This window comes from Spea bombifrons, chromosome 1, assembly GCF_027358695.1.
Source record: "Spea bombifrons isolate aSpeBom1 chromosome 1, aSpeBom1.2.pri, whole genome shotgun sequence".
NCBI lineage: Eukaryota > Metazoa > Chordata > Amphibia > Anura > Pelobatidae > Spea > Spea bombifrons.
Genome location: NC_071087.1, coordinates 112,944,676 through 112,960,421, shown reverse-complemented (window position 1 = coordinate 112,960,421; position 15,746 = coordinate 112,944,676). Strand labels below are relative to the sequence as shown.

The 15,746-nt window shown below is 40.1% G+C and overlaps 1 protein-coding gene across 1 annotated transcript; it reads left to right on the top strand.

Moving 5' to 3' along the window:
* The first annotated feature begins 249 nt into the window (after positions 1 to 249).
* Positions 250 to 13,177, top strand: SART3 (spliceosome associated factor 3, U4/U6 recycling protein). The gene is made up of 19 exons (XM_053468971.1): positions 250 to 482; positions 1,526 to 1,652; positions 1,752 to 1,856; positions 4,074 to 4,258; positions 4,559 to 4,664; positions 4,965 to 5,089; positions 5,436 to 5,591; positions 5,987 to 6,125; positions 6,280 to 6,387; positions 6,727 to 6,804; positions 7,182 to 7,240; positions 8,470 to 8,579; positions 8,671 to 8,783; positions 8,943 to 9,019; positions 9,308 to 9,479; positions 9,620 to 10,068; positions 10,641 to 10,793; positions 12,027 to 12,211; positions 12,599 to 13,177. Exons 1-19 carry the CDS (start codon positions 291 to 293, stop codon positions 12,768 to 12,770), a joined length of 2,811 nt encoding a protein of 936 aa, XP_053324946.1. The 5' UTR covers positions 250 to 290; the 3' UTR covers positions 12,771 to 13,177.
* The last annotated feature ends 2,569 nt before the right edge of the window (positions 13,178 to 15,746 follow it).

Sequence of the window (15,746 nt, the reverse complement as noted above, 5' to 3'; positions counted from 1 at the left end):
GTATGCGCCGTCTCCTTGGACTTCCGAGGACCCTTAGTCACAGGTCCTTGGTTTCCCTGGAGACAATGCTGTCCGAAATATGCCTGTGGAGAAAGTAACTCAACTCAATATGTATTTCTCGCAGATAAATTGTCTTATAGCCGAATAATTTGAGGACTGCGCTGCTATTTTGAAATTTAAGTGATATTTGGGGCCCAGCTGTCGCGATATTGGTTTCGCCAAAGACAGGCAATGTACAGGACACCTCTCCCGCCCAACAACGTTGTGAATTCGTATTGAGAAGGAACACGATGGCGACTGCTCAGCCTGAAGAAATGGAGAGGGAGAGTAAGGTTGTAGGAGACGACGATGACGAAGAGGAGGAGATGGAGTCCGAAGGCGAAGGGCTAGGAGATGGCTCGTCTGAGGGAACAGGACAATCTTCTTCTGACGAAGAAGATGAAAAGGAGAATGAAGCAGAGATCCAGCGCCTGGAAGAGCAGGTGAGGACTTGGTTTGGCTCAGAAGGCCTCTTTTTAAGATTTATACTATCATATAGTCGTATAAAACTATACGAGCTGAGGTGCTTGTAGGAGTATTAAACATGACTTCTTATTAAACCCCTTATTGAATATGTAGATTTAATACAAAATTTATTGTTTGTCCCCCACCCCTCACACAAGCACCCCTCTTATGGAAGGACAGTCTCTTTGGGACCAGAATTCCTCTGTCACCCTTTCCTACTTTGTGCTACAAACTGTTTGCTGGTTATGAGCGTATCCCAGCAATCTAAAGCGCTAAATAATCACAATAACGTGTGTAGAAACAGAAGAAAGTGGGTTTACGAAGCAAGTTGTGTGTATAACATACCAAGTTCCTCTAAATCCCTTACTCCGCTACACACGTTTCTACCAGTAGGTCACAAAGTCGCTTAATAATCTTAAAGCTCTAGCCGTATTTCCAAAAATTGCCCTTTAAAAACATGAGGTCTGCTGTTTTGCATCCATAAGCTGTGACTTGTTGCAATCGTATTATGTGTTTTTTGTAATAAATGTTGGAGACAAAAATGCTCTAAAGTCCATGCAGAATAGACTCCAATGTGCACACGGGGCTAGCGTGCTCCTTTAGTACGATTAAACCATTTCTTTAATGTTTTTAAAACTTTATTTGTAGTGTCTCTTACTCTTCCTCTCTGCTTTCATCGTCACTGGTTTTCTGCCTTCTTTCTTTGATACTAAGCCCTACACCCTGCTCATTTTATTTCATAACCTGATGATACATCCACTTATTAATATGTGCATGTCTTTTTTATATATTTTTATATATACCCTCACAAGTCATCACCCACTTTGCATGTCCTTCTGGAAATGTCTTGTTTGGTATAGGGTTCATTAATGGTTTTTCTTGACATTTTCCTCATTTGCTTATTAGTATTATAGCGCCCGCATAAAGAAAAGATAGCATTTATCGGTATTATACATACACGTATACGAAGAAGTTTAAGTCTGCATATCTTAATTGGTTTTCTTTGCTCTGGAATTTCCAGCTCTCCATAAATGCATTTGACTACAACTGTCATGTCGACCTCATCAAACTCCTCAGACAAGAAGGGGAGCTAGAGAGACTGAGACGTGCGCACCAAAAGATGAGTGAGCTTTTCCCTTTGACAGAAGGTATGTATATAGATTGTGATGCTGGCAGAGGTTATCCAGTAAAATGTTACTCTCTGTTACTTTTAGCTATAACTGACTTTGTACGCTGACTTTTTGCAGAAATTTGGCTGGACTGGCTGAAGGACGAGATGAAGGTTGCAGAAGAAGATTCCAGCCGAGAAAAGGTTTACGAGTTGTTTGAGCGCGCTGTCAAGGACTATATCTGTAAGTTCGAAAAATCCCTTCTACAGTGGACCAGTTGTTATAGCGGTTCGGTTTTGGGTAGTAGTAGCTCATTATTAAAGGGGCAGTAAGGCTTTCGCTTTTTGATAAGCCTAATGTTAATATTGCCCCGGTGAAGCAAGATTTGCTTTGCTCTAAGATCAAGGAGATGGTTCAGTGTTTTCTCAACAAAAAAAGTAGACGTAGATGTCAGTTAACTTCAGTTTTCCCAGGACATGTATTTCTTCACTTGCTGCTGTAAAACACATATACATAATTTTTTTTTCATTTATTAAGTCCCTTCTGTAAGTTTACATCCCACCTAAGTGTAAATGTTCCCTGCAGATAAAAAGATTGATGTGGCCAGTTTAGTGTCTACACGTTTCATAATATCTGAGTCTGAGAACTAACTTGATTTATTGTGAATTCGCATTATTATTATATAACAAGCAGACACCAGATAAGGTTGTATGGTAAATGAGTACCTTGGTTATTAGAGTTGTGTGCTTATTTTAAAAAATGTGAAATTGCAAAAAAAAACCCACCAATGCTATAAGCATTGTATTCTGAATGTAGATATTTATTCCAAGAGTACTACCATCAAAATATTTCCGGTAGTCGAAGAACAGATTGTGGGTTAACCTACACTGTTATTTTGATTGCTTGCCAACTCATTTTCCGTACAGTTTGAACCACCAGGGAATCCTGTGTGCAGCATTTTGCTCTGTACCCCTACTCAAACTGAGTTGGGAGAGTGACCACAGTCATTCAGATTTAAGTGTGAGAAAGTATATACCGTATTTGCTCGATTATAAGACGAGGTTTTTTTCAGAGCAAATGCTCTGAAAAATACCCCTCGTCTTATAATCGGGGTCGTCTTCTAATCAGACCTCAAATAGAGGTCTGATTAGGAGACTAAGATCCAGATCCCCCGCACCGCTGCAGGGGACCTGGATCCTCCTATCGTCGCCCCCCCCCCCCCACACACTTACTGGTGCTTCCGGAGGTGAAGTTGGCAGCGGGGGTTTGTATGCGTCCGTCGCAAATACCTTCCCCGACTGTCAGAGATCAGAGTTCCAGAGTTCCTGATCCCTGACAGCCGGGGAAGGTATTTGCGACGGACGCATACAAACCCCCGCTGCCAACTCCACCTCCTTCCGGCTGCCGCGGAATGAGACGTCAACCCGCTGCCCCGGCAATACAGCAGGAAATTGGAAGCACCGGTAAGTAAGTAAGTGTGTGTGTGTGTGTGTGTGTGTGTGTGTAGGGCATTTCTGGAATGCCTTACACCCCTATATGCCACTCTGGCACTTAGGGGGTTAAAAGGCATATTATGGGACAGAGTGGCATATAGGGAGGTATAAGGCATTTCAGGAGGCAGAGTGGCGTTAAGGGGGCATTTAATAGTGCACTCTGCCTCCTGAAATGCCTTATACCTCCCTATATGCCACTCTGCCCCATAATATGCCTTTTAACCCCCTAAATGCCAGAGTGGCATATAGGGGTATAAGGCATTTCTGGAGGCAGAGTGCTCTATATAATGCCTTTTAACTCCCTTAATGCCACTCTGCCTCCTGGAATGCCTTATACCTCCCTATATGCCACTCTGCCCCATAATATGCATTTTAACCCCCTAAATGCCAGAATGGGATATAGGGGTATAAGGCATTTCTGGAGGCAGAGTGGCACATAGGGGGTCAAAAGGCATACCATGGGGCACAGTGGCATATAGAGGGTTAAAAGGCATATCATGGGCCACAGTGCCATATTGGTGTGGCAAGCCTGGGGGCAGATGTGCGTAACTGGGGGACAGGTTGGAAAATACAAGAAATAAAAACAAAAAAAAAATATTTTTCTCAATCATAGCTTTTATTAAAAAAAATAGTTTACATGAATTAACATTTACTGGTAAAACTTTTTTCCTTTAGGGTCGTCTTATATTCAGGCTTTTTCTTTTTTTCCTAAGTTAATATTCAGATTTTGGGGGGTCGTCTTATAATCAGGGTCGTCTTATAATCGAAAATACGGTATGTTACAACAAATACGGTATGTTACAACATATAAAGAAATAACTGGACTCTTGCCTACAGGTGCATTAAAAATAATTACTACTTTATACATTTAAACATTTCAGCCCTAACCAAAATTAGTTTTGTTTGTAATGCATTTATATCTGTTAAGTGTGAGTAAACGAGTTCTGTATTTTTTTTTTCCCCTAAGGTCCAGAAATCTGGTTGGAATATGCCCAGTATTCCATTGGTGGAATGGGAGAGGAGGGAGGCATTGCCAAAGTCCGCTCTGTATTTGAGAGGGCATTAACTGCTGTTGGACTTCACATGACCAAAGGATCAACAATTTGGGATGCCTACAGGGAATTTGAAAATGCCATACTGGCCACCGTACAGGTAGGAAGTGACAAATATTTGCGCTCCTGTATGTATCGTGTGCTTTTGTGTTCATTTGCATCTTGCCAGTAAAATGCGTTTTTTTTAAACATCTAACCTCTTTCACATTACACACAGGAGCAAATAGCTGCCATCCATTTAAACCTAATATTGGTCCATTGGCTGTATTCTATGTGTAGTAAGGAGTTTTTAGAACGCGTAATTTTCCAGATGTAGCGTGCACTCAGGGAAACCATATATTGTTGGATGTTTTGTATCATAATATGGTATAATGTTTTAACGTCATCATCATTTTCCTAGCCAATGCCTGGTAGTGTCCCGTCAGCAGAACAGCAACAGATGTTCAATGCTCAGCTTGAGAAGATACACGCTCTTTTCAGACGCCAGCTGGGTGTGCCGCTTCTAGGTAAGCTGAAACCCTCTGCACTTCAGTAAAAAGCTCTCACCACTCGAGTTCATAGTCGCTTTTAAGACCAAACGGGGTAAAACTTGTAAGTGAAGTCAGCTTCATACTTTACTTATGCATATAAGTTTGTAGTGTGAATCACATATCACACTTCGGTGTACATAAAAGAAGGCAGGTCTTTTCCCAAGTCTTCTCATAGAAAATCCCTTTGATCTGCTTCTATGTCTTGGTGCAATTTCCATGTTATGGTCAATTAAGCTAGCGAGCGCTGTTTTTCTTTCTGCATCTCGGCATTTATAGATATGGACGCTACCTACGCAGAGTATGAGGAGTGGTCGGAGGAACCAATTCCAGATGCTGTCGTACAGAATTACAAGAAAGCCTTAAAACAAATGGAAAAGTCCAAACCATATGAAGAAGCTCTGGTAAGATTCAGAAAAATCAAACAGCCCTGTATCACTGTTTTAATGTTGTTCAAATCTCCAAGGGTTTTCATTTTCCCCAAGTAAATTCCAACTGCTGTTTCACTCTTCCATGTCTGCCAGCTCAGACATCAGCTAGGCTTGTGTGAACTCTACCAGCCTAGTTTCCTGAGTTAAACTGATTTGAGTTAAGCAGTAAAGGATATCTAATGATTTAAAATGAAAATAATCTTAACATGGTGGGTTAATTCCTCGGACGTGTCCTTGGTGAATGGTGAAGCTCTTTATAATCTATCCTTTTCCATTGTACAGCTCTGTATGTAATGCATAATATTTTGTTCTCCATCAGCTTGCTGCAGAAACCCCAAAGCTTGTTGAGTACCAAGCATACATTGACTTTGAGATAAAGGAGGGTGACCCGGCCCGTATCCAGCTCATCTTTGAACGTGCCTTGGCTGAAAACTGTCTGGTGCCAGATCTCTGGGCTAGATATACTAAGTATTTGGTGAGTGTAAAAAAGCACATTATCCATCTCATAAAAAAAAAAAAAAACAGGATATGTGATAAGGTTATAATGATGTGTATATATAAAAAAGGTTCTTATATTAACACCAACACGCATGTTCACCAATGCAGCAAAACAGAGGAACAATCATTTTCAGAAACAAGAAAATGGCAAACCCTTGAAAATATGAGGACAACGCTGCTTTGTTTATTTAAGAGCATTTTGCTGGTCTAGTTAAGGCGTGCAATTACTGATTTTAGGGTTTTGGTAGTCTCTTAGATAAAAATTAGATTTACTCACTTATTCTGTCTGTTTCGTGTTTCATTGAAATTCTTACGTTTGTTCATAAAGCATTTGGTACATTGCCAGTTTTACTCAGTACATATCTTCTTCAGGATAGACAGCTAAAAGTTAAAGACCTTGTGCTTTCTGCGCATGACCGTGCGGCCAGAAACTGCCCCTGGACAGTCGGTCTGTGGAAAATGTATATCCTGGCCATGGAACGACATTGTGTAGATCACCAGACTGTGACTGGTAAGGTGTGAATGTTTTCATTATTTCCTTTTCCTCCTTAGCCTTAATTTAAATTACTTGCATGCCATTTAACCCAGAAAATATTGCAGAAATTCAATGAAAATGTTTCAGTAAAGCAGCAGAGTATATGTTTCACTACATTTTTATATTTCAGATAACTTTGAGAAAGCATTGAACGCAGGGTTCATCCAGGCTACAGATTACGTAGAGATCTGGCAGTCCTACTTAGACTACCTGAGGAGGCGAGTTGACTTCACAAAAGGTAAATTGCTGAAACCATCTACACAGAACAGCATTGCTAGGGCAGACTTGTGTAGGGACAAGACAATGTTTTTGGAGCCTGATATTGAGGGGTCACTATGATATACAAAAGTTAGGCATCTGCAGCAAAATTTTAGCAGCAATGATTTTTCTACCATATAAAGATATTTGGCGGGGGGGGGGCAGGATTCTCAAAATATCGGTAGCATCATAAACTGCTCAATGTTTAACCTGTTAAGAATGGTCTATTTTATGTTTTCTTAAAAAGTACCCAAATTCTGTGGCTCCCTTTCACATTGGTGTAATCTAATCTTGATGCCATCATATGCTGTTTTCTCAGACTCCAGCCAGGAGCTTGAAGAATTGAGGTCTGCTTTTGTCCGTGCTCTAGATTACCTGAAGCAGGAGGTTGAAGAAAGTGAGTATTGATCTACTAAGACATTATCTGCCCAGCCTCTCAATTTCAGTTTGATGCCATAAGTGCAGGGCATAGTGTACTGATTTATCCCTATAAGTAGTGTACCTAGGGATTAATCCTCTAAGGGCTACATTAAGATTAATTTGTCATTCTTAATGTGAAATATTTAATTTGGAAATGTTGCCCTGTCGCTTTATCAACGTTTATCCCTTGCCTGGACCTGACCGGTCTACTGTACCTGTATAAGGGCATGCAGCACATACATAAATAAACAGTTTTTTCCCAACTAAACTTTTTCCTTCCCTTTAAGTTAAACTTTCCTAGACCCAGAGGTGGTTGTCTGTTGGATCTTTTCAGAGCTGTTTTGTTCATTGCAGGATTTAGCGAGAGTGGAGATGCTTCCTGCAGTATAATGCAAAACTGGGCCAGGATAGAGGTGAGATTTTACATGTGTGAAAAACAGAGCAATAAATATTGTCTAAATGACATGCACTCATAACATAGTTTGTTAATTCCTGAGACTAGTTCAGTTTAGCAGAATAATATATGCTTTTCTTCTATTCATTTTGCCTACTCTAATTCAGCTTCTTAAACCTTAGAAACAATCATGCTTGTAATAATGATTGCAACATGTCAGTGCCGTTCTTCTCCACTTTTGTGTTCTATGTATACACCCATAATAAATTATTGAATATAACGGCTAAATCTATGGGCCACTACTCTGCTAATCCTACTGGACCTTTCTGCTGCTTTTGACACTGTGGACCATCCTCTTCTCTTTCAAACTTTCAAAGATTTTGATCTCTGTGACACTGCTCTCTCCTGTTTCTCGTTCTACCTTTCTGATCGTTCTTTCAGCGTCTCCCTCTCAGTACAACTTTCTCTCCCCTTCTCCTCTCAGTTGGTGTTTCCCCAAGGCTCAGTTTTAGGCTACCTTCTGTTCTCACTTGGCAAACTAATCTCAACCTTTAACTTTCAATACCACATGTATGCCGATTACACCCAGATCTACCTATCCATCTCCCTCCATCCCTGTTAGGTTGTGTAAGTAACTGCCTTGCCTCTCTCGCTCTCTAACTGGATGTCTGCACCATTTGTAAAACGCAATATTTTATCTTTCCTTTGTTCAATGCTAACCTTCCCTCAATGTCAACGGTGCAGTTATCTCCCTGTCCTTTTGGTGTCACCACTTGACTTTGACATCTCATTCACCCCCACATCCTACCTGTCTCAAAAGTCTGCTGTCTCAATTTTAAAAACATTTCCTGGCCTATTGTAACTGATCTCCCTCATACCTTCCTCACCCCTATCATCTTTCATGCCCTCCCCCAAACTATCTATATTTCCCCTTGCCTCCGATCCTTCAAAAAATCCCTTGAGACCCACTACCTTAGGACACCTACAAACCTTCGTGTTAACACCTTTCCTTCCATCCTCTCTTCACTCACCTGCCTTCAGACAAAATGTATACTAGCAGCTCCTTTCCTACAGTGGCACTTTCACCTCTTGTGGAATACACCCTAACTTCTTCTAGATTCTAAGCTCGTTTGAGCAGGGCCCTGCACCATGCTTATAAACAAACCTTAAAGATGTATGTAAAACACATCAACAGCACATTCCTCCCCATGTGACTATATTAAATGGCTGGTATTTTTCCACCCGTAGGCTCGTCACTGTAAGAACATACAGAAAGCCAGAGAGCTGTGGGATAGCATCATGACCAAAGGCAATTCCAAGTTTGCCAATATGTGGCTGGAGTACTACAACCTTGAGCGGTAAAAAACATACACTTTTTTATTACTTGTACTACTTTTATTTGTGATCTTGTCTGTATTGAAAGTGTATATGGTCCAAATCTTTCTTTAGAGCACATGGGGACATCCAGCATTGTAGAAAAGCTTTGCACCGAGCTGTCCAATGCACCACTGATTATCCGGAGCACGTGTGTGAAGTACTGCTCAACCTGGAAAGAATAGAAGGTAAGATCCCTGCAACAGTGTTCAGTTATGTTGTTCTTACAGCAGTGGTTTTGTCATATAAAGTGTGTGGGGGGGGGTCTATATTTCTGTCTATATATATGTCTGTAATTTATACATTTTTACCTATTTTACGATTTTATATATATATTTTGTTGCCAGGCTCTTTGGAAGATTGGGATGCAGCTGTACACAAAATAGAAAACAGACTTTCGAGGGTCAATGAGCAGAGAGCTAAGGTTAGTTATCCCAGATTCATGCGTGTGCGTGTGTGTGTGTGTGTGTGTGTGTGTGTTCTTTTAACCATCTATATTTTCATTAAAGTTTCCTGCCATTCTTTCTAAAATAGCTATAGTCCTACTGACTTGATTTGGATGCATTGTGAGGGGGCACTCGAATAAGCTTCTTTTTGCAAGAAGTGATCTATGGTGTGTGTGTGTGTGTGTATATATAATATATAATATATAATATATTTAATAACATCTTTTGCATTCCCCGCTATCCCCTTTTTCACCAACCTCACTCAGGCTGCTGAGAAGGAAGCGGTTCTTGCCAAGCAAGAAGAGGAGAAGGCAGAGCAGAGAAAAAAATCCCGAGCTGAAAAGAAAGCTTCAAAAAAGCAGAAAAAGGCAAAACCCGGAGATAAGCGCAAAGCAGAGGAGGAAGATGACGATGATGAAGAGTGGGGGGAAGAAGCAGGTACGTGTCCCAACAAATCTGCACACTGGTTTACAGGGGGTGGGAATTTTCTATGTTATTAGTATTTACATGGCCATTTAAAAGCATTATAAAACATGAAAAGCGTTTATATTCTGATTTCCATTACATGTCCATTACAGCAGAGCAGCCTAGTAAGAAGCACAAAGGGGAAGAGGAGAAATCTGAAGACAAAGAAACTGAAGAGATGGAGACCGAGATGGGTCTGTTTGGCAGGAGCGCACCTCAAAAAGCACGGGCTCCGGCCAAACCGAAAGCATCCATCGCGACAGATCAACCCAAAGTGCTTCATGACGCAAACAAGGACAGCGTCACAGTATTTGTCAGCAACATGCCCTTCACCTTGTCCGATCCAGAGCAGGAGCTGAGAAAGGTGTTCGCCGGATGCGGGGAGATCGCAGAGGTCCGTGTTGTGTACGGCAACAGTGGAAATTTCAGGGGATATTGCTACGTGGAGTTTACGGAGGAAAAGAGTGCACTGGATGCACTAAAACTTGACAGACAGCAAATCAGAGGAAGACCTATGTTTGTCTCTCCCTGTGTGGATAAGAACAAGAACCCTGATTTTAAGGTGGGTTGCAAAAGTAAAATTAGATCTATGTAGCCGTTTTAACATGTTTACAGGCTTCCTGACAAGTTACTGCAGTAAAACTTACTTTCAAGGCACCTATGGCAAAAGGTTATGTTAGTGATCTTTCTGATCCTCCTAAAAAAAAAAAAAAAAAAAAGGGTGCATTTCTGTCACTGATTGACAGCTCAAGCAGCCAATCAGTGGCAGGAAAGTGCTCATGTTGAGGTCAGTTGGAAGACTTTACACATACACTGGAGGTGAGTACATAACATTCAGGGAAATGCCTTTGGTCGAATGCATCTTCTCTCAGCTAAGCACCCTGCAGGCGAGAAAGCGGCAAATGCGTTTGGGGGGAATAGTGCAGAAACGGACCACGCAAAAATGTAAAGGGGCCATGCACAGATCAAATGCAATAAAGTGCATATAGTGGCTGGAGTGTTCCTCTAATCTCGTTTTCTTTCATTGTGAGCTGCTGATAGCATTATCTACTGGACAGATTTTGTACCATACTGTTATTTTAGAAAATGTTTCATCATAAACCAGTTATACTTAAATGTCCGCTTTCTTTTCAGGTGTTTAGATACAGCAAATCATTGGAAAAACACAAGTTATTTGTCTCCGGGTTGCCATTCTCTACTACCAAGGAGGAACTGGAAGACATTTTTAAGGAACATGGCTCTGTAAAAGAGATCAGAATTGTGACCAACCGCTCCGGAAAGGCAAAGGTGAGTTTATAAAGGTACCACACTATAAAAAGGACCCTGCACTGCATATGTGTAATTCCTTACGTAACAGCAGGCTGTAGCTGAATGACTACCTTCTGAGAGGGATTCAGTGCATTCTGTTAACCATGCAAGATTACAGGACAGTAGATCTTATAAACCGTCTTTGCTGTTTTTTTTTTTTTTGACTATACACCGCTGTGTTCTGCCATGTATAAACGGTCTCCTCTTAGAACCGTGTTAGTCATCTGTCAATGTTATTCTTGGTGGGGGGTATTAAAAGTTCTAAATCGTAAGGTAATCCTCTTGTAACAGTTTTCTGTTTTCCTATCATACCTGTAGTGTGTGTATGTGTATGTATATATATATCTATATATACACACACTATGTGGATAGATCTATATATATATCTATATATACACACACTATGTGGATAGAAGTATTTGGACATCTGACCATTACACGACAGAGACTTTTATGATATTGCATTCTAAATACATAGACATTAATATGTAGTTGGTCCCGCTTTGCAACTATAACAGCTTCCGCTCTTTTGGGAAGGCTTTCCACAAGATTTTGGAAAGTTTGTGTTTTTTTTTTGCCCATTCATCCAGTAGAACTGTTGTTGGACGAGAAGGCCTGGCTCGCAATCTCCGTTCCATTTCATCCCAACGGTGTCCTGAGCAAAACGGGGAAGAGTCGTCACTCCGCATAACACGTTTCAGCTGCTCCAGAGTCCAGTGGCAGCGTGTTTTTTACCACTTACAGTTAATTGTGGAATATCTAGCAGGGATGAAATTTCACAAACTGACTTGCATCACAGTACTTCACTTGAATTGCTCTTCAGAACGACTCATTTTTTCACAAATGTTTGTAAATGCAGACTGCATGGCTAGGTGCTTAATTTTATATACCTTTTGGCAATGAGACTGATTGAAAGGAAACACATTAATTCAGTTGTGTCCTTATACTTTTGTCCATATAGTGTGTATGTGTGGGAATATAAGCACATGTGGGATAGACATATGGCTAAAATAAAATGGCATGAATAAAAGTGGGGTGTTTTTTTATTTATTTATTTCAATTTCCATGATTAGGGACTACTTTCTTAAAGTTTATGTCTGAGATAACCTAAGTAGGACATTTGACCTAGGACTCGCATACCATTATTTCCCGTCTCGACCATAATTTGTGAACATTACCTTGTTGTCTAATTTAACTGGATGTTTCACGCAGGGCCTGGCATATGTGGAGTATGCAAATGAAGCGCAGGCATCTCAAGCAGTGCTCAAGCTGGATGGCACACAAGTAAAGGATCATGTGATCAAGGTGGCTATAAGTAACCCCCCGATGAGGAAACCTCCACAAGCCGAAGCCTTCCGCCCCGCTATGCCCATGGTCCCGCGACAAGCCTATGGAGCGTGAGTAGTAGTTTCATTTAGCACTACATAGTTATTGCTGCTATATTTGCTGAACTTTATCGAAAGATTGAATAGGCAGATGCCCTAGCATAGATGGATATTTAGCTCCTAGGGGCCTTTTTAAGTATGCCATTTGGATTTGTGCACAGCATTTTGCCCATGTGGGTGAAAAGATGTTCATTGACCATAACTTTGCAAATGATTGTCCATGATTACCTTTTTTGTGCATACACATGATTTTAATTTTATACAAAGCACAGTTTCCTGATTAACAGACTGAAAAGTTATGTGTTTATGAAGATAATAGACAGGCGGCTACTATATTTAAGCAGCACTGTTCCATTGACGAATTCTGTTTTTAATGTATGTGTGATGTTTGTTTAATAGGAGGGGTAAAGGAAGAACCCAGTTGTCATTGTTACCCCGCTCGCTGCATCGCCAGAGCACGCCAAAAACCGAAAATGGCACACCTCAGACACCGTCTGCTGCTTCATCTGGAGAAGGGGACTCAAAAAAGATGTCCAACGCAGATTTTGCCCGGATGCTGCTACAGAAGTGACTGTGAAGAAACCTGTTTAATCGCATACTAAGTCAAACTTTGAAAGAACAATGCCCTTTGTGTCCTTATCCATCAAGGAGGCTGGCCACAGCTCCGCATACGGCTTGGACTGCTGAATCTACTCCCCGGGGATTGGTTTAGTGCAAAAGTTTGTTTTATTTTATCCCGTTCATCATACTTTTTCATTTTATATTTTAAAAGCACAGACTGTAGGCTTCCGCATTTCCCTCATATTGAGGCAGGCAAGGTAATGTAGGGGCAGTTGATAATGGTCTGTTTTGGGTGTGCTTTTACTTCACATTCATGGAATGGTCATTGGCCTCTTCCTAATACAACGAACGGCGTAGGATTTGGTAGGAGAAACGGATATGGTTTTATATACGTGACCTAGGTATCCCCAAATCTCTGTGCACCGTCCAAGCACAGGTTTGTATTTGGATGGTAACTGGATTACAATACTTGCTCCGATATCGGCTCCTGTTCCTCACTGTTAGTTGTGTGCATGCCGGCATGACTGCCCAATCTGTGGCATTAATCACACTGACCCGATGTAAACATTGTCATTTAGCGATGTTTTCCAACCTTATACCTCCATCCACAAAATGGGGGCGGGCACGCAGTTTTACCCTAAAAACAAGGGGCAGCTGGGGGTGGCAATCCATCTGTTGTTAATTTGACACGTGAAATTCTTTCTTTACATACAAACTATATTTTGTATATTTCTGTGATTTAAACAGTTTAAGGGGAAAAAAATGTTTTCCCTGTTTTTTCTTTTAAGAGTCAAAAGATCAGAACTGATTTTACCTAAAACACGGAGGCATAGATAATTTGACTTCACTAAATGCATTCTATATTTTGAGTTAAGATATTTCTTTGGGGGGGGGGTGAATATAAAAAGTGATCTATTTCAAGCCCTTGGATGTAAATATAACTGCATAATAACTAGTGCAGATGTTCCTGGCACTGAAGGATGGGGTTACCGTTTAGCTGTTAATGTATCTCTGCTTTGTACGACAGATCTTGTGAAATGTTTCCACTCCTGTTTTATTAAACTATCGTTCTCAGCTGTGCTTTGAGATTCTTCTTGTCTATGAATATAAATAATAATTTTGATATAGTGATTAAACATCTCATTGCCAAGCCTGTTCCTGCCCAGTATCAGCTAAAATACCATCTACTCCCAAGATCAACTGTTTTAACGTCTCAAAACTGAAGAACAGCAGCGAGAAGCAGATCGTATGAATGGTAGTGCTTGGGCTTTGTATAGTCAGTGATGTATTTTGGGCAGTTCTATTCATTACAGGTTAATAACACCAATAAAACTGCCATCTGTCTTTGCTGTGTTTTTGCCTAGCAAAGGATCGTAGGAAATATAGTTTGTGATGCACATAGCTGCATGTCAGTGACTACACATACAATAGTGAACGATGACCCAAACTTGTATCCCTACACACCAATTCAAATAGTAACGTCACATAACCATAACAAAAAAATGTTTTTAAAATAGCAAAATGCTACTTGTACTTATAGCCCAATAACTTGCAGAAAAAAAGCAAAAAAACATAAAAACATTGGGTATTTCTAAACTCAGGAAAATTGTAGAATCTATTTAGCAGGTTTTTTCATGGATGAGTAAAAGATTTTTTGGGTAAAAGTCAGTTTTTTGTTTTTTTTTCCCCATCATTTTAATTTAATGGGGAATTAGATATGATCAAAAAATAGTATCTGAAGAACTCCTTTCTTGTCCTGAAAAAAAACTATATAACGTGTGTGGGTACACTAAATGAGTGAGGAGAAAATTACATCTAAACACGAGCACCGCAAAAGTGTTAAAGCCTGGGTCCCAAAGGGTACAAAAGGTAAAACAGAGCCTGGTCCTTAAGGGGTTAACATGTGGGAAAGAGGCTGGGGTCAGAAACAGGGTGACTGAGCTATATATATATATATATATATATATATATATATATATATATATACACACTAACATGTAAGGAAAAAAACTAATACCCTATGTATGTGATGATTATGCATATGAGCCTTTCATGGGTTTAAATTACTGATTTTGTTGAAATATGAGAAATACATAGCGTTACAATGACAAAATAATTTATTTCCATACACTTTTACAACATACAACATAAAGTGCAGACTACATTCTATAACATGAAGGATTTCAAACTATGAAATACACCAGAAATCCTGTTTGGGAAACCTCTGTCCCTTAAGTGCTTCCTGGTAAAATCATTGTGATTTAAATGAAATGAGGGTTTCCACTTCTGTTTGGAAAAAAAAAAATTGAAATCCAGTTATTGTCTGTCAAAAGACTAGGAAAAGTTCAGTGAAATTCAGTAGTGGACTAATCACCAGAGACAAAAGCACTAATGATCACCAGGAATACTTAAATCCATAGTTCCCTGTGCTGTTGAGAAATAGAACATGCCACGAAATGCAATCGCATAACCCATCTGCTTAACAATGTTAAAGGTTACGGACATTGCCTCGGATGATCTCACAACATTATAAATAAAACAAAAGTCCACTCGGAGACATTACATCACTACAAACCAGTTTGACACAGCAACTATAAAGTAATAGCACTGGAAATCTATGACATCACTGGCAGGGCAATTTGCACATTAAAATCTACCAATGGTGTAATGGATTTCCGACGCTATTACTTTATAATTGCTACATGGCCTCGGAGATCTATGAATGTAAGTAGTGGGGTGTATTCACTAAACAGGGAGTTTGCAGAGAAGCTGGACATTTCCATTTTCTGATTATGTGGTGTAATGCAGTCCTAGTTTAGTGAATGCCTTTGCCCCCTAGGGACAATATACGGCTTCCAACAAAGATATTCATTCATGTTTTGGGTTTTTTATTTATACGCTATTGTTCAGATGTTTCGGACACTTAGATGGAAAACAAGGAAATAGTAATTCACAATGTCTACACTCTATAAGTGATCCGTTTGTT

Coding starts and splice junctions, on each gene's coding strand:
- SART3 (XM_053468971.1), top strand. CDS start 291: ATGGCGACTGCTCAGCCTGAAGAAATGGAGAGGGAGAGTAAGGTTGTA. Junction 483..1,525: donor TCCAGCGCCTGGAAGAGCAG/GTGAGGACTTGG, acceptor TGGAATTTCCAG/CTCTCCATAAATGCATTTGA. Junction 6,388..6,726: donor GCGAGTTGACTTCACAAAAG/GTAAATTGCTGA, acceptor CTGTTTTCTCAG/ACTCCAGCCAGGAGCTTGAA.